At 48.7% G+C, this 21,234-nt stretch overlaps 1 protein-coding gene across 4 annotated transcripts in view; it reads right to left on the bottom strand.

Moving 5' to 3' along the window:
• LOC137424742 (uncharacterized) overlaps positions 1-21,234 on the bottom strand; it is a 105,357-nt gene that overhangs the window by 48,993 nt on the left and 35,130 nt on the right. For all 4 annotated transcript variants that reach the window (XM_078775870.1, XM_078775871.1, XM_078775869.1 and 1 more), the window contains exons 10-11: positions 4,451-4,605; positions 2,972-3,254 (exon numbers count right to left, since the gene is read on the bottom strand). In XM_078775870.1, coding sequence (XP_078631996.1) covers positions 2,972-3,254; positions 4,451-4,605 — 438 coding nt within the window. The remainder of the gene's footprint in view (positions 1-2,971; positions 3,255-4,450; positions 4,606-21,234) is intronic.

Raw genomic sequence — 21,234 nt, 5'->3', positions numbered from 1 at the left:
GGAGTGTGTGTGGCATACGTGTGGCGTACTTGTGGAGTGTGTGCGGCGTACTTGTGGAGTGTGTGTGGCGTACTTGTGGAGTGTGTGTGGCGTACTTGTGGAGTGTGTGTGGCGTACTTGTGGAGTGTGTGTGGCGTACTTGTGGAGTGTGTGTGGCGTACTTGTGGAGTGTGTGTGGCATACTTGTGGAGTGTGTGTGGCGTACTTGTGGCGTACGTGTGGAGTGTGTGTGGCGTACTTGTGGCATACGTGTGGAGTGTGTATGGCGTACTTGTGGCGTACGTGTGGAGTGTGTGTGGCATACGTGTGGCGTACTTGTGGCGTACGTGTGGCGTACTTGTGGAGTGTGTGTGGCGTACCTGTGGCGTACGTGTGGAGTGTGTGTGTACTATGGAGTGTGTGTGGCAAACTTGTGGGTCCACACGGGTCCACAGGCAGATGACACAGCCTCAGTTTCTCGCAATACCGCGAAAACGCCTCAACGGGCAAGCTACGGGCATAAACTGACAGGTCCGTCTGATCAAACGACAGCTTTCCCGCCATGTTGTTTATGCCACCCAAGATGGCGGCCGGAACCGGTTGCCATGGACGACGCTCACGTGATGCAAGGCCTCTATCGGCTGGATATTGTCATTTATTGAAACGAAGGCGTTCTTTGTCAGGTTCGTGTGAAGCAACCAGAAGGCCTAGAGAGCTGCGGGTGGTCTCATTAGTTAGGCCTGGATCCTATCTCGTTTTACATGAAGTTGTAAGTGTCTGTGATAATCTGGTGGACTGGGAGAAGAGATCGTGGGAGACTATCGGCCTGTTACACCACTTGCGCATGCGCAGTGTTGACGCGATGGACGCATTGGAATGTTTGACGGTACGGCGAGGCGATCTCGAGAACGAAATGGCAGTCTATAATATGCTTGAAGAACTTAATAATTTTCAGAATAAATACATTTTAAAATAACTTAAGCTTGTGTTCATTATTTACAAAAACAAAAGGCCTACAAGTCCCATTGGCTGTCTTTAATTTCTCTCTGGACGGCGCCACAGCAGATGAGGAGGACCGCAAGGCATGAGGACACAAAAAACACCTCTATATGTGCAATCAATGCTTTAAAAAAAAAAACAAGAAGAAAAAAACCACATCGCCACATCAATTCTGGAACTTTGGTCTGACCAGAGACCAGCAATATTTTTTTTTGGCCTCTTCTTATCCCCCGGACTCGGGCCCATCACACTCACACATGGAATTGCAGGAGTGATGTTCAGCCAAACGCGTCGACGTGGTCGTCCAGGAACGGCCCCGTCCGGTTCTCCACGGTCCCAGCACGTCCCGCGAAGATGGCAGCAGGTGGTGGAAGGAACCTCGTAGCGCGTCTCCCGAACAAAAGCAGATGATGAGGTGGAACGGCAAATGCGGGACTTTCAGCGCGGCTGGCGATTACACAGCCGTTCTCACTCGCGCGACTGAATGCACTGTATATCGATCAGCCTCCAACTCAACCGAGCGTCGCTTTATAATAGCGCGTATTTCGGTTCATGCGCCTCTTGCTTCGCCCGCGTATCTTTCACAGTTCGCTGACGCTCACAACTCCTCTTCCACGATTCCTCCAAGCTGGTTAGTGCGCGCGAGTTCTCCCTGGGCAGTCCTCTCGAGTCCCTTCAGGCAGCAGTCCTCCCGCGCTAGTCCTCTTGCGCTAGTCCTTTGGTGCAAGTCCTCCCGCGCTAGTCCTCTTGGGGGCTTTGTGCGACGGGTTATATAGGTACGCCCCCGAACCTCCTGGAACCCTCTCGAACCTTCATGCCACGCCCTGTGACGCAGCGCCACCGCCACCACCTCTGAGCCCTGATTGGCGGCTCATGCTTACCGTCAGCGCTTCTGCCGCTCCACCCCGACCCTCCTAGGTCTGCCTTGTGTTAATTCGCCCAAAATGAACCAAAGTCAGTGCAAAGGGGCATGAGGCTAGGGAAGCTGGAAAGTCGGTAGAAGTAGGGCCTATTCTCCTTACTCTACTCAACGCAGAACTAACAATGGAAAAGGACTAAGCTCACAAATACTAAGAAATAACTATACTATCGCGAGGCTACGTGTTGCTTGTGTGACTAACTATGAGGGGGAAATTTTAACCTTTATTAAAAACTCACTGTACAAACTCAAAACCGCAACAGTATACTATACTTTACACAATATAAACAATATTACACACAATATTTACACACAATATTTACGCTTTACACAATATTTATACAACATATACTAGTATATACAAGTATTTATACAAGTATAGTATATTTTACACAAGTAAAGTATGCCTGATGTGGATGCTGCACCAAGATGGCATTTTTATTCCGATTCTACACGAGAAAACTGTACTTGCAGGTCGAAACAAATACCAATACTAGAGTATGGTACTCGGTAGAGCACATACCTCCGCCAGGTTAACGGTTTACATAATGTATCCCAATGATGGGCCAGATCTGGATCCGGACCTGAACCAAAAAAAATGCTTGTCACCAAACCAACGCAACCACCAGTTTTGTCCTAAGTCGTCCACAACTTTTTGAAATATCGTGCTATTATATCGTTTTTGGCCCCATCTCTCAATGGTGAAGAATCACTTAAAAAATAATAAAAACTCATACCGGATCTGGATCTTCACCAAAATCGAATAATTTCGTCCTTGTCACAGAACCAACATGTCCATCAAGTCTCGTCCGAATCGTCCACAACTTATTGAAACATCCTGCTCAGAGACAGACTTCTATAGATAGACAGGAATGAAACATAACCTCCGTCTACCGTCTGAATCCGGCGGAGGGAATAGGGGAATTTTAGTTTAAAGTTGATGTGTGGCAAGAATGAATATCAACAACATGTAATAAGAAAGGATGTAAGTACTCATGGGAACTGTGGTGTTTATTCAAAGAGGACAATTCAAGATTGGTAACAACATGAAAATGCACAGTAGGAATTTCTCACCTGCTCTTCGAGAATTTTATTCTTTGTCTGCAACTGTTCCTTTTCCGACTGCAACAATTGCTTCTCCTGCTGCAACTGTTCCTTTTCCGGCTGCAACAATTGCTTCTCCTGCTGCAAATGTTCCTTTTCTGTCTGCAACAATTGCTGCGCCTGCTGCAACTGTTCCTTTTCTGTCTGCAACAATTCCTTCTCCTGCTGCAACTGTTCATTTCGCTTCTGCAACAATTGCTTCTCCTGCTGCAACTGTTCATTTTCCTTCTGCAACAATTGGTTCTGCTCAAACCTGTTAACAATAATATGTGATATGAGCCCAGATATTGCAAGGAGCTCGGGTACAGGAGGAGCCATTGGGCGCATCACATCTGTGCTCTATTAACACCACATTGAATAAATCCATCAGTACCGCCATCTAATTCCACTGGAATGTGAGTGGGATGGGGGGGGGGGGGGGGAGGGTTGATACATAATTTTTTGTGGGGGGAGGGGGACAGGGGACATGAAGATATATTTTTGCGTTTGGGTGATGAAGGGTGAAAAATGAACAAACCCTGGCAGCATTCTCACTTTTTGACTAGACCATCGCAGACATCATCGCAGGTGCACATTTTTGTTGTTGTTATTAGCCCGTCCTGTTGAAGGTGTTTAACCCTAACTGCAGGGGGGGGGGAGGGGGGGGTGTTGTGGAGGTCCCCCTCGGCAATTTTTTCGCAACTACTGGGGATTTCGAATTCTCCTCTCATGACATTTTTCTCTAGGGTCTTGCGCACATTTTGATACCACATCCGTCCAAATCGGACTTACTGTTCAGGTGTGACATGACAATTAGTCCTAAAAAAAAGGTGTCCTAAAAAAGTGCAATTTTTGCATAATAATTATGTTTATGTACAACAAACACGTGTGAATAAGGGTTACATGCCTGAGGACACTGATGGTGTAAATTAATTGGCTGGTAATTTCTTCCGAGTGTTTTAGCATGTTGTCTGAAGACATACTTATTAGCATATTGCATAACTAATGAAGCAATAATTACACAAACTAGCATAATATGAACAATAATTATACTATCGCGTACACGACACGATGATCAGTGTGTGTGCAAATTTTCAAGTTCATCGGACAATCGACGGCCGAGATCATCGAACTTTCATGAACCGACTGGTCAGGGTTGGCATTCATCGTGAGGCGATTAGTAATTTGTTTAGGATGCCAGCGATAACTCGCCTGCTCTTCACAAAACATAAACGTGGGATCTTTAACATCCACCCGACTGATGCTATCCGTTGAGACAGCCGGCTTACCGTCCATCTTAAGGGAGTACGACTCGCCAGGTGATGAAACACCCTGCACCGATTAGAGAGTTTATATCCGGGTCAGGAATCGAACCCAGAGTCCCAGGCAAGGTGACACAAAGGATGTTTTCTTCGTCTCAGGACTCATCTAATGCAAAGGTACGAGTACGGTGAGCAGCAATTTACTCACAATTCGCGATTGTTTAATCCTTCGCAGGTCTGAACAGGCACTTTCTTTGCCTTCAGTTTATGGAAAAAGTTTTTTACCCTTTTCCACACTGGATGTTTTTCTCCTTTGCCTTTTGTCTTCTTCTTCTTCTTCTTCTGTTGTTCCTCCATGTCTTCCTAAAAAAAAAGTGATTAAAGCCACGATTACTTTCAATGTTGTTTTTTTCACACTTTCTCTATAATTTTTTCTTAACAGTGAAGTTTTGTTTCAATTCTCACCTAATTCCATATTGAATCTCTAAACATTTCCGAAGTAATGTTTAATATAGATCGACGTAGATCAGCAAACAAAAAAACGAAAAGGTTGACCTCTCAAAAACTCTATTGCATGGAATTAATAGATTTAAGCAGATCTGAAAACAAACCTGAGTCAGGTCGACACTGAATATTCGTCCAATCAGGATTTTACCGGACGGAAGTTATTAAGAAAAGTGACAGACAGAGACACACAGACAGAATAACGCACAACACCACTGATTCACACACAAGCATCAACGAGACACAAGCAAGCAAGATTCACAGAATGTCACGCACAAGACAAGAAATCCTCGATTTTGCGAGTAATGATTTATTTTATGGTTACTTCCCATTAATGTGATTGGTTCATGTGTTGGAGATTTTTTTTTATGGAGCTGTCACTTTTCCAAGTTCACGTTTGAATTGACGCAAGGCCACGCCCCGTCACGTGGGATATTGATAATGACCTGCCCACAAGGCCACGCCCCGTCATGCGGGATATTGATGAGCTGCCGACGAGGCCACGCCCCATTACATCGACGGAACCCATTTGCTTTGCGAAGCCCTGACCGACGTGAATTTTCATTTACGATCGTTCGGAAGGGAAAGAAAAAAAGGATCAGCAGTTGTAAACACTCCAGGCTCGGGTTCCTTCCCTCGCCTAGTCCTACCACGTCGCGACTGAAGCTCGAACACTGCCCCCTATGGGTCCATTTCAATTCCCCAAAAGCCGAAGCAATCGCGTTTTCCGCTGTTTGATTTCCTCAATGTCTGTGCGTGGGATATTGATTCCGCGATTCCACAATGTCTGTGCTGTCCCACGGATGGACGTTAAACGGCTGTTCTGTCTGCCACCATGGGTTGGTGTTTGTAAAATAAACTTCAGCAGTTACAATTGGGTTAAGGGTTGGCTATGAACACGTTTGAAAGGATTTTGTCCAAATGGTGCGCACAAGAATCCGACCAGCCAGTCACTGCAAAAAGTCCTCGGAGGTTGAGCTTGGTACCACTGAAGTATGCGGATGAACTTGAGTCCACAGATCGAGTTGAGTGACGTTGAATTCGGAGCTGCCCGCTGTTAAGGACCATGCATACCGGCAACAGGTGAGGAGGGAGTGAAGGACCAGGCAGGCTGCCGTCTCATCTTGAAGCCTACCTGGAAGTTGTCTGCGAGACACCTGCAAGGCAGCAGATTATTCGAGTCGCCCAGCCAGGTTCATAGGCAAGAATGACCAGCTTAGAGTGGGGGCGAAGTTGGTTCTTTAGTCAAGGCTTTGGAGTGGTGGAACCACCTTCCTCATGGACCTGGGCATAGCTGCTAGCCGCACTACTCCGTATCATCCATAGGGGAACGGTCAGGTGGAAAGATTTAATGGCGTAATCTGGAAGGCCGTGATGCTGCGCTTCCGTAGGCAATCGATGGGGTTGCACCAATGGCCCCAAGCCATGCCCGATGCATTACATGCCCTTCTAGGGGAACGGTCAGGTGGAAAGATTTAATGGCGTAATCTGGAAGGCCGTGATGCTGCGCTTCCGTAGGCAATCGATGGGGTTGCACCAATGGCCCCAAGCCATGCCCGATGCATTACATGCCCTTCGGACATTGTTATTCACGGCTGCGAATCAAACTCCCCACGAACGGCTTTTCCGTTTTCAGCGTCGCGGCGCCAGCGGACAGTCGATGCCCGGTTGGCTTGTTGAGTTAGGACCCGCGTATCTGAAGCGAGCGTCCGGCAAAGCAAATACGAACCGACAGTGGATTTAGTTCAGCACGTGGTCAACCCGCTGTACGTACGCAGTACGTGCAGGTCAACCCGTCGACTGTGTCGATCCAGCATTTAGCCCCATGTGGAGATGACACTCGCCGGGATGCGGTCTCGGTGGGTCCACCCGCCGAAATGGAGGTGTCCGAGCCGGGCACCCCTCGGCCCGATAGAGCCCCGAATGGCAGTGTGCCACGGCCTGTCGAGGCTGCCGAGATAGCGTCTCCGGGCTCGCCTGGTCCTCCATCTCCGGAGGGTGCACTCAGACCTGTCAGTTACCACACTCGTGCCGGCAGGGAGTGCCGTCAACCTCAACGCTGGGGAGTGTGACGGAATGGGGTGTTGCTTAGTTAACTTACTCTTGTAGGAGTTGCGGATGACGAGAGGGCGAGTGTTAGAAAGTCTCTGATGTTATGTGTACGATATACGTAAACGTTTCCTGCTTTGCTTATGAATGGTTTCTTGCAATATGTTGATGCCATGTTGGTGTAGTGCGAGCCTGTAATTCTTACTTTTTTCTCTTAATTTGCACCGGAAAGGGAGGAGACTTCCGGCTTCTTGCTGATGGCTCGTGTGAGCGAGTTGATTGCCGCCATCTTTGCCTTGTTTTATTAAATGTTGTGCCGAAAGGGAGTTTAGTGTCTCGTCCTGTCCGAACCGTTTGATCACGGCCCCTTTCCTGGATCCACTGTTCTCTATTATCCAAAGGTGGGCGGTCTGCTTCAAAAGTCCGCTTATCCGCTGCAGCGGACTAACGTTTTCGAAGCGGATAAGCGAATCGGAACAACCCCCGGAAACCGAAGCGGATAAGCATAAGCGGCCTACCGAAAAATTAAAGCGCAGCGCGATTCGCCAAATCAGCTGTTAGCCTGAGCCGTTACTCTAGAATTGTGAATATTTATTTAAGTGAATAATAAGTGAAAACTGAATATTTTATTGGACGCTAGAGTGGCAATAACGTCAAGATGGAGAGATTTTCTGACTGCACCCCCAGCACAAGCTCGCCACGGGCCATCTGCAGGAGGCAGAACAACGACGCCATCTGCGACCTGGTGAGGGACAAGCTCATCAGGGACCTGCTCGCCCTCGTCCTGCCTGACGAGCACCTGGACCCTGCCCCCCAGCAGGGACCCCAGCCCGGCTCGAGCAGTACAGACTACCTGTTCGCCATGGAGGAGGGCAAGCAGGAGGAGAACCTCGAGGAGAAGATCGGGGAAGAGGTCAACAACTGGTCGAGGAAGCCGCTGAGGGGGAACCCGGGGCTCTCGCCCAATCTCTTCCCGCTCGAGTTCCGTGATGCTTGGGTAACTCTATTTCTCAGGCATAACACGCCGCTCCCGAGCTCTGCCTCGGTCGAGCGCGTGTTCAGCTACGGGTCGGACATCCTCAGGCCTAAGAGGTCGGCCCTGGCTGCACCGAACTTCGAGGCCCTCATCTTCATGAAGGGCAACCTCCAAATCCTCAAGAAGGCCCACGAGGTGGAGGAGGAAGACGAGGACTAGTCAACAGACTGCTAGTCTGTTGACTAGTAGACTCTCTTGTCAAAGAAAGGACGGGCAAATTGATTTTTCTTTAATGTAACTTGCATATATTAAAATTATCTATCTATAATTCCACTAATCTCTGTGTGTATGTTTGTTTGTATGTTTGTATGTTTGTATGTCTGTGACCGCTGTTTCTCGACAACTACCGGTCCGATATACTTGAAACTTGCCAGGTATATTGCTGGGGACCCGAGGATGTGCCTTTTCAAGGTTTTAAATTAATCGCAGAAGTAGTTACCGAGCTATGTCCAAAAAACGATTCAACCAATCAGAGAGCAGCGAGCTATCACGTGTGCCGAACGTGGCGAACAGACTCTGCCTCGGATGGCACATTTGAGAGCGTATTCATTTATTTCCCGTCGGCAAACTATGTTGCCGTTAAACTATGTTTTAAAACTAATTAAAACTAATTTGCGATTCATCGTAACTGCGATTTGCGACCTTCGGGACAGTCAAATGAGGACGTCACTTCCGGACTTACGTAGCGGCTAGCGGGCGCCATTTGGAGGAGCTGGGAGGACTCAGTCGTGATAGAGTGAGCCTGAGTGAGTATATCAAGACAAGAACAAGATCTAGAAGGAGGTATGTACGGTGCGATTCATATAATATATTGTTTAGTTATCGTCGATGAGGAATTTGGGGGCCCGATTAACTGCAGCGCCATCCGAGCTGCGGCGTCGGGACGATACATTCATTGTACGGTAACATCACGCACTTACGGGCACGTCCTATATATATAGTACGGGCATGCCCTAGTATTTAAAATAACTGTAGAGTAGAGTAGAGTCGAGTGGAAAACTTTATTTCAATAAATTTTGAATAAATTTTATTTAAATAAAAATGTATATTTTTGATCTTAAAAGCTTTGTTTGTCTTTGTAGTAGTTAGAAATGGCTATTTAGGCTTAAAAAGCATTAAATTCCCTTTAGAAACGTCAAAAATCGCTTTAAAAACGTCGAAGAGCTTTTAAAAAATCGAATCGAAGCGGATAAGCGGATAACCGGTAAGCGGACTAAGATTTTCGGCCGCTGAAGCGGATAAGCGAATCGGACTACACGGGCTGGCGGAGCGGATAAGCGGTAAGCGGACTTAAAATTTTCCGAATCGCGCCCACCTTTGCTATTATCCTCCGTACTAGCTATCCTTTACCGTAGGATTCCCGAGCCTATTTTTCGTGGTCCTTCGAGCCGGATAACGAACAGCTGGACAAGGAAATCATGGACGAGAATATCGCCGCTACCCTGACTGCCGATTGTACTCAAACAGCAGACAATACCAGCGACATTATCCCGGTTAGTCCTTTAACGACTCATGGCACGAATCCATTTGTCTGTTTCGGTGGCCGCCATCAGCCCCGCGCCTGATGCGCCTGTATCAGCCACCAAATTCCCGGATCCGGCCATCATCAGCACTGGCAATGAATTAACGGCGTCTTCCCGACCCAAAGGAATATACGTATCCCTGAACGTTTGAAAGACTATGTTCTTAACTATGTACCTTCAAACACGAGTGGATCTTCCCTTAATCAGGGGTGTGGGCCGAGTTCTTCTTACCGACGACATTTGTCAGGAAGCCACCCACCAAAGACTGCCTCACTATGCAGTGCACATAGCTCACGACGCAGCCATTGTTCCAGCTACAGCCGTACATGGTATACAATCAGTGGTATACTCAGTGGTATACAATCGGCTATTCTAATGGAAAAACGAAAACAGTATGAACTGGAGGGACTAACATGTCAAGTTGGGGAGGATGAGAGAGCTGAGAAACGTGGACAGCAGCTGCAGGATGAAGTCTTTCAGGCTCAGGAGATGGAGCACCAAGCTCAGGAGATGGAGCGCCAGGCTCTGAGGGAACGCGAGGCCTTGTCCGTCCAGCTAACAAGACAGACGTCTGAGGAAGGCCGAACAGGAACGGGAGGAAGCACGGTTGATAGTGTCGTTCTTGTATGCAGGAGATGAAGCGCCTACCTCTCCAACCGGGCGTCCAACCGTTACCACCCAGCATATTATATGATTCTGCACGGTGGTGGAGCGTCATGTACTCCCTCAGTTCAACCAAACAAACCATTGCCAACGCAGCTGCCGCTGCTGCGGCCAGAGCCGGAAATTGCCATCACTGCCGAACTACAATCCACATCCACTCCTCGTTTAATCATTAATGACAATCCATCACCGAAAGAGAAGGTGAAGCAAACTCATCCAACTGCATATTCATCCGCCGCCACAGCTCCATTCCAAGCTTCAAATTTTTCATCCTAACATGTTAGGTGTCATCATGCACCCTATCTACCACCCTCGACTTCACCACATGGGCATCCAGTTCACCCATCTGAGACGCCTGCAACACCGAACCTCATGGACCTATTAATAGCTTCATCTTATGGCATACCAAAACCGAGTCTGCCTTATTTCCAGAGTGGCAGAGAAAGTGACTTTGCCCTTCTCAAGCTGGCATTGGATAGCCTGATAAGTAATCACACCTACTTGTCAGAGGAGTACAAATATCAAGTACTCTTAACCCACCTTAAGCTGCCAAGTGCATACAAACTTGCTCAGGCCTACATGCATGATCCGAAGCCATACACGGTGGCCTTACGGGCCCTGCAGGACAAGTATGGACAGCCAAGGCAACTCGTACAGAGCGAAATTGGTGCCATCATGAACATGGCACCAGTGAGGACTGGAGATGCAGAGGCCTTTGAAGAATTTGCTCTCGCAGTGCACTCCCTTGTGGGTATGTTACAATCCCTCGAGGGTGAGCATGGATTTGAACTAAGATGTGGCTCACATGTAGACAGGCTAATTAGCAAACTGCCATCGAGCTATCGTGATGGATTCATTGAGCACTGCATTAACCAAGGACTTTTAAATGCAGATTCTAATCAGACCTACACATTGCACCATCTGGCAGCTTGGCTGCAGGCAATGGCCCGAGCTAAACGTACAGCGAACCAAGCTGCTGTCCTCTACAAATGCGACGGCCAGGGATTAGAGAGAAAGGAACAGCATTCTTCATCTTTCAAGAAGAAAGAATCACAGGCCTCAGTGTTTCACAACTCTGAGTCACCAATAGCTGGCACAAGACCACAGCCATCTATCTATATTATAATAGCCGTAGATGATTCTGTCTGTTGGGTGTCTGTCCGGGGTGTGGCTTACTCGGTTTGCAGAGTAGCTCCACCCATAGCTCCACCCATTCTGGGAGTGGCTTCATATAATTATAAACAAATATCCACCATTTTATTAACTCGCATAGCTTTGAGGCCTGTTTTTTAGGCCCGTAGTGTCTTGCTCTCTCTCCCAGTTTTATTTCAAATCAAATTCGATATATCATTTCATTTTTCACAGTCGCTAACATAGTTTTAGACTCGGTTGAAAAAAAACGGGAAGAAAATCCGATGAAAGTTGCCGTTTATAGAACGAAATGAATTCTCAAACGCCTGTAACTTCAAGGCCATTGAGTCTCTCTCACGCCTTTATCTCCAATCTAACTCACCATATGATTTCATTTTTATCGATGGTTTCAGACTCGGTGTCAGCAATAATTGAGAACATTCCACACATGCGGGAAAATGCAGAGATATATTTTTTTAAATCGCGTCATGGTGTATCATACACCGCCCAACATGACACCGACGGCAACGTGTCAATATATATTAAAAATTCGCTTTTGCTTTTCCGTTAAGATATATTACTTTTTCGTTTGATGACAGTCGTCACATAAACGTCAACAATGATGCCGACATATATTTCTTCGTTTTTATTTCATTCAACATTATTAGCTGGAAGTAAAATATTGTTGCGGATATGAGGATGGCATTTTTTTATTGTATTGTATTGGAAATTGTTGTGTAACATTGTTTGGATATGGCCCCTCCTGCCTCCAGAGTTGTATAAAGGTAAAAAGGGCGTCTCGGGAGTTAATTCCATAAACACCACATTGCAGGACACGATAAAACCCTTGTTCAGTAGCTTATATCTTATTATGTGTTAGAGTACGGCCTTGTCTTCCATTAGAATGACACTCCATTGCACCAAGTGAAAGAGATAGATTCCCTTCATTCCCATTCCCAAAAACCTCCATTTCCCCTTTCGTCATTGCCAAGCCTCGATTGCCATTGGCAATTACATCCCCTCCAATTGCCGCCATTGACCACGAGGCAGGGTTGGGGAAGAAAGGCGGGTCCCCACCTCGTCAGAGAGGGGAGGAGTGAGCCAGCCCCACTCGACCAACCATGAACAAGGGGTTTGGCTTGAGAGGGCGGAGAGAGAACGTTTGGGGGAGGTTCGCAAAGGTTGAGGGGCGGGGCCTATATAACCCGCCGCGGGGCGTTCCCCAAGAGATGAGTTCTGAGTCTGAAAAAGAGACGACCTTCAGAGAGACAAGTGCGCAAGGAGAGAAAGACGCGTCAGACGACTTGGGAGAAAGAAGGGGAGGACCCAAAAGAGCCCGAGACGTGGAGCGACAACCAGCCCTGGCCGTGTGCAGCGAGATACGCATGCCGCCGTCGCCCTGCTCGCTCCCAGCCTGACAAGGCCCGGCTTGCTGTGCGCCCTGCCAAGCCTTCCAGCTCGTGGTCCGAGCGGAACATTCCTCCTTCCAGCCAATCCACTCTGCAATTCCCCGCGTGAGTCTGTGTCTTCGTTTGTTCTGTCTTGGGTATTAATTAAGCCTGTTAGATAAGCTAGTAATTTGCACTGTGTCACCTGCGTCTCATGTCCCCTGTAAATACCCGTGACTGCCCTTCTTGCTTGTGTATGTGTAAATAATAAACCCCGTTACTCTTCTGTACGTCTTCTTCTTCCTCTTTGCATTCGGTCGCTTTAGAGTTTTCCCACATTGAGTAGCTGTGGCGCGATACGGCCAACGTCTGGGTGAATCGGGTGAGTCGGGAAAACTGTTCGGCCGCGGTTACCTCCGCTCGGTAAAAAATAACATCTAATCCGCGGACCATAACAAATTGGTGTCAGGAGTGGGATACGGACCCGAAGCGCGCTTAACGCGCTCAAAATTACGAGCTGCTGGAAATTATTGTTGTAAAGCAAAACCCGAATTTTGAAATCGCGCCATGGCTGGTCAAGGCGACGGGATGCCGGTGGGAGAGATAGAGATAGACGGGGTGGAATCGACCCAGGACCTCGGGGAAATGTATATGGAGGATGTGGTTGAGGGGGTATCAGGCGCACAAAATGGCGCTCTCGCGCACGAGGTTACGGGCGCGCAAAATGGCGCCTCGCACATGGCCACGGCGACCGCGCCCGTAGCAGCGCCGCTGGGGGATTCGAACCTTTTTATGTTACAAATGGGGGCCCTTATGGACAAAATGAGGGACGAATTGAGGGCTGATAGTGAGCGAATGAGGGACGAAATGAGGGCTAACAGTGAGCGATTGGGAAACCAAATTGAAGCAATAACCAACAGAATGGGTGACCGCATGCAAAAATGGGGGGAGACCATGGATCGCATGGTGGGCGAAAGGGTCCCAGGGGTGCACGAGGAGGTAACGCGGGTCAAGAAGCGCTGGTTGAGCGAAGCGGAGGAAAGCGCGGGTACAATGACGGGGGTAGAAATCGCGACCCGGGGTTTGGAAAAGCCGGCGACCGCTGAGGTAGAGGAGGGTGTTTTATTAAAGCCAGCGGTCGTCGAGGTGAATAAAGAAAAAGCAGTGCTGGGAATTAAAATTGAAGAGATGACGGAGGTAGCCCGGGAATTGCAGGGAGAAATGGAATATGTACAAAGTCCCTGCTCAAATCATGATGATGTACGCACTAACCAAATAAAGAGTTTGCAGGTGCACGTGGAGAAGGGAATCCCCCAGGTGAGTCGTGCTGTGTATTGTGCGGGTAGATTTTGTAAAAGGATGTTTAGCGACAAAAAGATTGTCGCGCGATTGGGATCGAGATGGCACCCGGGCGTTGGTAAAGGGTCCCGTGTGAGTGGAAATGGCACGCGTGTGAGGAAAAAGTGTGCGTCGGCGAGTGGGTGTGTTATAAAGTGTGGGAGTGAAACCGAGTGCGAGCGAGAATGCACGTCAGGGTGTACGGAGTGTACGTGCGAGGGTGAGAGTGACCCGGAGAGTGAGTTGGTGGTGGAGCGGGTGCGAGAATGCACGCTTGGAATGGTCGAGGGTGTGCGAGGAAGCACACCTGAGTTAGTGGTAGCGCGAGTGTGGGAGAGCCCATGTGAGCGCGTTAGTGGGTGGATGCCAGAGTGCACGCCCATGGTGAGTGTTACGGAGGACGTAACGGAGGTAAGGTGTGGACCGAGGTGTGCGAACGGCGAGTGTGCGCAAGAGTGTGCGCGAGAGGTGTGGTGTGTAACAGGGAGAGCGTTGGTGGAATGTACGGACGGCGTTGTAGCACCGAGCTCGGTGAGGGTGAAAGGGGTAGCGTATGCGTGTGAGCATGCAGGTGAAGCATCGACGGTAACCGGGTTAGCGGTTAGGGCGACGGATAGCCGATGCGAGCACTCGGGGCGCGGTGTGCTTTGTTGGATGCGAGGCCAGGCGCGGTTCGAAGCTGCGTCGTTTCTCTTCGAAGCGTCGTTGCCGATTCGGGCTTGGCCCCGCCCCGCACGGTCGAGTCCGGGCTTTGTCGGGCGAGGCGACCGGTCCGGTTCAAGGGCAAGTGGGAGGAAGCGGAACGGTGCCCCCTCGTGGGGACGGGGTTCCGACCGGGGGATATTGAGCCATCGGGCCCGGGACCGCAAGGTGCCGTGCCGAGATGGTGCGTGGAATCTCGGCCCGACCAAACAACCTCCCTTGAACCGAAAGCCGGACGGATTCAACCTGCAGACGACCAAACCACCCGAATTCATTGCTCGGCTTTACGAAGCCGAGTTTAATGACGTCATGACGCACCGAGGCTAGGATATAGCGGACTGTGATGATGGTGATAGTGATTTGATCCGAAATTTCGAAAAGTGAATAGAATTGGCAGTAATTGGAAAAATTTTGATTGGTTGGAATTTGGACGAGCAAAATTGATAGTGGGACCTCCCCGATGTGGTGGGATGGCAACTCCGTCATCCCTCACAAACGGGGGGCAAAGGAGCACTAGATTTATGGGGTTGATGGCAGTGAAAACTAGCCCGGGAGGGTTTGGATAATGTGTAGGGCCCTAGAGATTGACATTAGGTAACGTTAAGGTTAGTTAGTGACTGATACCTGTAGTGGGGATGCAGGTAGATTAGAGTGGATGATAATGACGTGGGAGCGCAATAGTTTAAAGGGGCGACTGGGAAGCGCAAGTTTCAGAGGGGAGTAGTTAGTTCAGATGATGCCGTGTGTTTGAGGATTGGAAGTGTATGGTGAACAGGTGTGATTGAACAGGTGTGATTGCACAGGTGTGCAACTGAACAGGTGTATGGAGCAGTGTATGAGGGAGTAGTGTTGATTGCGTGTGGTGTTGACCAAATGGTCCAGGAAGGAAGGAGGGTGCAGGTGGCACCAGGTGTGAGTGCACAGGTGTGCACCAACAGGTGTATGGAATAAATGGTTGTGTGGAAGACATGGAGTGTGGAATATATGGAGTATTGGAATGGATGGTCGTGGAGTGAGGATGGTGGAAACTATGGAGTGGAGTGGATGGTGCGAAGGTGTGAATGGGGGAAGGATGGACCCCCATCACGAATACCCGGGGCGGGTAGTGTAAGTGTTAGGTAGAGGGTGTAGGTAAATTGTGGTTGGATATTGGCATCTGTGGTGCGGGTGAGAGAATGGTATTTGGATGGGTGCATTAGTGTTGTGGAAATGGCTGGGCGTGTAGCCTGTTAGTGTGTGTAGTTGGTTTGGGCACTCCACCACTGTGAGGATGTCGGCCAGGTGAGGCCGCAGGTGGGATCTGGGAGCCGGTAGTTGTGGATGGGGCCCGAGGATCCAGAGGACGGCCCCGGGTAGCCCAGTGCCAGAGGGCACCGAGTGGGGTGACAGAGCCAGGAGGGGCCTTCCCCAATTAGATAGGTTAGGGTGAGGAGCTAGGTAAGCTCGGGTGGCAACTGCAGTGGTGGAGGTGTGCAGGTGGGTAGACCTGCTGGGAGAGCTACACGTCTCAGCCCAGAAATTGTGCAAGGGCACCGGGAGATGAATCGGGGGAGTGAGACCCCAAATTGATAAGCACCACAGTTTGGTCAATGGGAATTGGTTTTTAGAACCCATAGTGTAAGTTGGCCAATGGATTGGCAGGGAAAGACCCCGGGTAGTGTAACGTGTATTAATGTCATTTAGAAAGTAGTTAGGATGAAAATCTCCTCGCACCATCTACATCCACTCACCTGAGGTGACAGGTACCTCCACACCATGCCAGGTTGTTTTGATTATTTTTTGATGTGCAAATGTTTTGGATTGTGAGATGCATCATGACGTGGGTGTGACATTGTGCTTGATGTTCCATCTCTTCCTCCTTATGAGGATTGATGATGAATTGGTGATGGCAAATTTTGAAGTAGAGGGATTGTGGTGACGAATTTGGTATAGGGGAAAAATGGGGAAGACGTGACAGTAGTGACGAATTTGTAAATGTGTAGATTTTGTAAATATGGGGTAAGGGCAAGGGTAGTGTAGGTGACAGGGGGGGTGACGTACGGTCGGGACGAGCTTTTCTCACTTCGCTCTCCGTACGCACTTCGCCCTGCATTGCCTTATTGATGTGTACCCTTGTGACCTTACCCCTCGCTCATTTGTCTTCCCCCTTTTGTCTCCCACATGACCTGTGCGCCATTGGGCACCGAGGGGAGCGTGCGTGAGTCGGCCATTGTGCGCCCGGAATTCCCAGAACCAGCTGTCTGCATCGATGCACCACATTATGGACCACATGCCTGTGGCCGAGCACCACGTATGGACCCCATGGGTTGGGGCATGGGCCCTCTGCTGGAACCGGCCATGAGGGCCCGAAATCTTGCTGGCGGACCTTGGCCACAGGGCACCGATGCCCCACAGGTGAACCACACATAGTCGGCCCTGTGGGCCATAAATAAAGAAAATAAAATGGACACGTTTGGGCAAGCTTTATTGCAAATAGGCCGCCAGTAAGAAAATGAAGGAAAAGACAACAACTGGAAGATATAATAATAGCCAGCAGAGGGAGCCGAAGAGCAAGAGATCACCTGCAGGGTTAGGGGTTGTTGGTTTATTTTTATTCATTGAACATTGATGAACAGTGATGACTGCACCGATTGGTGCTTGAGGGTGTGTTGGTGCGTTAGGGTGCTTTCATGGTGCATTGATGCAGAACAGACTGTCTCCCCCCCAGAAAGAACAATTACAGGTCCTGGGTTAGTTTTGTAAATAAAAGTAGTGTCAATTGTAAATAATGCTCCCCACCGTCAGTGTGTAGTTTGAAGACCATTCCGCAATTCGGTTAACTGTGGGCGTGAGTCTGTTAGGCAGGGTGCAATGGAGCAGCGGGACATATTTATCTATGTTTTAAAAACTGTCGCACTCAGGGTCAGGTTAAAAGTAGAGGGAACTACACCCACGTGTCACACAAAATAAAAGTTGTAGGCCCGGGTCGTGCCTAAGAGGAGGAGGGTGCAGTGTTGCGGATATGAGGATGGCATTTTTTTATTGTATTGTACTGGAAATTGTTGTGTAACATTGTTTGGATATGGCCCCTCCTGCCTCCAGAGTTGTATAAAGGTAAAAAGGGCGTCTCGGGAGTTAATTCCATAAACACCACATTGCAGGACACGATAAAACCCTTGTTCAGTAGCTTATATCTTATTATGTGTTAGAGTAAGGCCTTGTCTTCCATTAGAATGACACTCCATTGCACCAAGTGAAAGAGATAGATTCCCTTCATTCCCATTCCCAAAAACCTCCATTTCCCCTTTCGTCATTGCCAAGCCTCGATTGCCATTGGGAATTACATCCCCTCCAATTGCCGCCATTGACCAAGAGGCAGGGTTGGGGAAGAAAGGCGGGTCCCCACCTCATCAGAGAGGGGAGGAGTGAGCCAGCCCCACTCGACCAACCATGAACAAGGGGTTTGGCTTGAGAGGGCGGAGAGAGAATGTTTGGGGGAGGTTCGCAAAGGTTGAGGGGCGGGGCCTATATAACCCGCCGCGGGGCGTTCCCCAAGAGATGAGTTCTGAGTCTGAAAAAGAGACGACCTTCAGAGAGACAAGTGCGCAAGGAGAGAAAGACGCGTCAGACGACTTGGGAGAAAGAAGGGGAGGACCCAAAAGAGCCCGAGACGTGGAGCGACAACCAGCCCCGGCCGTGTGCAGCGAGATACGCGTGCCGCCGTCGCCCTGCTCGCTCCCAGCCTGACGAGGCCCGGCTTGCTGTGCGCCCTGCCAAGCCTTCCAGCTTGTGGTCCGAGCGGAACATTCCTCCTTCCAGCCAATCCACTCTGCAATTCCCCGCGTCAGTCTGTGTCTTCGTTTGTTCTGTCTTGGGTATTAATTAAGCCTGTTAGATAAGCTAGTAATTTGCACTGTGTCACCTGCGTCTCATGTCCCCTGTAAATACCCGTGACTGCCCTTCTTGCTTGTGTATGTGTAAATAATAAACCCCGTTACTCTTCTGTACGTCTTCTTCTTCCTCTTTGCATTCGGTCGCGTTAGAGTTTTCCCACATTGAGTAGCTGTGGCGCGATACGGCCAACGTCTGGGTGAATCGGGTGAGTCGGGAAAACTGTTCGGCCGCGGTTACCTCCGCTCGGTAAAAAATAACATCTAATCCGCGGACCGTAACAATATGTTTCAGGAAATTACCGAGAGATATTTCTTCGTTTTTTTTATTAGTTATGTGCGCATACACTTTAGATAGGTTTATTTGAAATCTTTAATTTTCCACAAACATTCCACACACGCGGGAAAATGCAGAGATATATTTTTTTAAATCGCGTCATGGTGTATCATACACCGCCTAACATGACACCGACGGCAACGCATCGATATATATTTAAAATTCGCTTTTGCTTTTCCGTTAAGATATATTACTTTTTCGTTTGATGACAGTCGTCACAAAAACGTCAACAATGATGCCGACATATATTTCTTCGTTTTTATTTCATTCAACATTATTAGCCGGAAGTAAAATATGTTTCAGGAAATTACCGAGAGATATTTCTTCGTTTTTTTTATTAGTTATGTGCGCATACACTTTAAATAGGTTTATTTGAAATCTTTAATTTTCCACAATATAATTTACTTGCCATTTATCATTTGATGATTACGAGACACTTCCTCTTGAGGATCGTGACAATTCATGCGCTGCGTGGAAACTTCTATTTCCAAAATGAATGAGACGATCGATGAAGAACGCAGACCTGAACAGGATGTAGCAAGAAAGCGAATGAGACGGGCGAACGAGTCCGTCGACGAACGTCAATGCAGACTTGCGGGGTCACCCGTGGGAATCCCACGGGCATGGATGTGTGTGACATTTCGACATATTGAGTTAGATGCTGCACATTCATTTTTACAAAATGGTTACTGGCAAGTCATCAGATCCAGAAATGGTGTAATGAACACAATTTATTTACGCGCAAGCAAGAAAGCAAGACGGCCCGATTTCCGATTCCGACGGGCGTGACAGGCCGACGGGCGAGACGGGCCGACGGGCGAGACGGGCCGACGGGCGAGACGGGCCGATTTGGAGCAAGAAAAAGAACGAGACGGGAGAAAAACGAGAGAAACGAGACGGGGAAAGCCGATTGGAGAGGCGAGTGAGGAGCGATTGGAGAGGCGAGTGAGGAGCGATTGGAGAGGCGAGTGAGGAGCGATTGGAGAGGAGAGTGAGGAGCGATTGGAGAGGTGAGTGAGGAGCGATTGGAGGGGCGAGTGAGGAGCGATTGGAGAGGTGAGGGAGGAGCGATTGGAGAGGCGAGTGAGGATCGATCGGAGAGGCGAGTGACGAGCGATTGGAGAGGCGAGTGAGGAGCGATTGGAGAGGCGAGTGAGGAGCGATTGGAGAAGCGAGTGAGGAGCGATTGGAGAGGCGAGTGAGGAGCGATTGGAGAGGCGAGTGAGGAGCGATTGGAGAGGCGAGTGAGGGGCGATTGGAGAGGCGAGTGAGGAGCGATTGTAGAGGAGAGTGAGGGATTGGAGAGGAGAGGAGTGTGAGGGATTGGAGAGGTGAGCGATTGGAGAGGAGAGGAATGTGAGGGATTGGAGAGGAGAGGAGTGCTAGGTGGAGAGAGGAGAGTGTCAGGTGGAGAGAGGAGAGTGTCAGGTGGAGAGAGGAGAGTGTCAGGTGGAGAGAGGAGAGTGTCAGGTGGAGAGGAGTGAGGGGTCACATATTATGTGAAATAAATAAATTGTGTTCATTACACCATTTCTGGATCTGATGAATTGCCAGTAACCATTTTGAATGTGCAGCATCTAACTCAATATGTCGAAATGTCCCACGGGTGACCCCACTATATTTCTTCGTTTTTATTTGATTCAACATTATTATCCGGAAGTAAAGGTTCACATGTTCATTTCACGTGTGCAAAAACAAACTCCATTTCACGTGTGCATGGACATGAAACACAGACGGGAAATTGCTTCGAGATATTTCGTTCGAAGCAATTCTACACCGCCCAAATAAAATATTTCACCGATACACCGAGCGAATTTCAGCGAATTTCAGCGAATTTCACCGAGTTTCAGGAAATTACCCAGAGATATTTCTTCGTTTTTATTTCATTAGTTACTAGCAGAAGTACTCAGCGTTGCCGGGCGGGGGAGGGGGGAAGGGCACGTACACTTTAAACATGTATTTTCATGTGGGATGTGGGATACATGTGGAATGTGTGTGTGTGTGTGTGTGTGTGTGTGTGTGTGTGTGTGTGTGTGTGTGTGTGTGTGTGTGTGTGTGTGTGTGTGTGTGCGCGCGTGCATATATGTGTGTGTGTGTGTGTGCGTGCGTGCATATATGTGTATGTGTATATATATGTCTGTGTGTGTGTGTGTGTGTCTGTATGTGTATATATGTGTATGTGTGTGTGTGTGTATGTGTGTGTGTGTGGGTGTACATGTGTGTATGTGTATATATATGTGTGTGTATATGTGTATGTGCATATGTGTATGTGTGTGCATGTGTGTCGGTGTACATGTGTGTGTACACATGTGTATGTGTGTGTATATATGTGTGTATGTGTATATATGTGTGTGTCTGTATGTGTATATATGTGTGTCTGTATGTGTATATATATGTGTGTGCATGTGTGTGGGTGTACATGTGTGTGTACGTGTGTGTGTGTATGTATGTA

The sequence above is a fragment of the Myxine glutinosa genome, chromosome 4 (genome assembly GCF_964187855.1).
Source record: "Myxine glutinosa chromosome 4, kmMyxGlut1.1, whole genome shotgun sequence".
NCBI classification, from domain to species: domain Eukaryota; kingdom Metazoa; phylum Chordata; class Myxini; order Myxiniformes; family Myxinidae; genus Myxine; species Myxine glutinosa.
The sequence above is the reverse complement of the archived record's forward strand: the minus strand, read 5'-3'. Positions and strand labels throughout refer to the sequence as shown.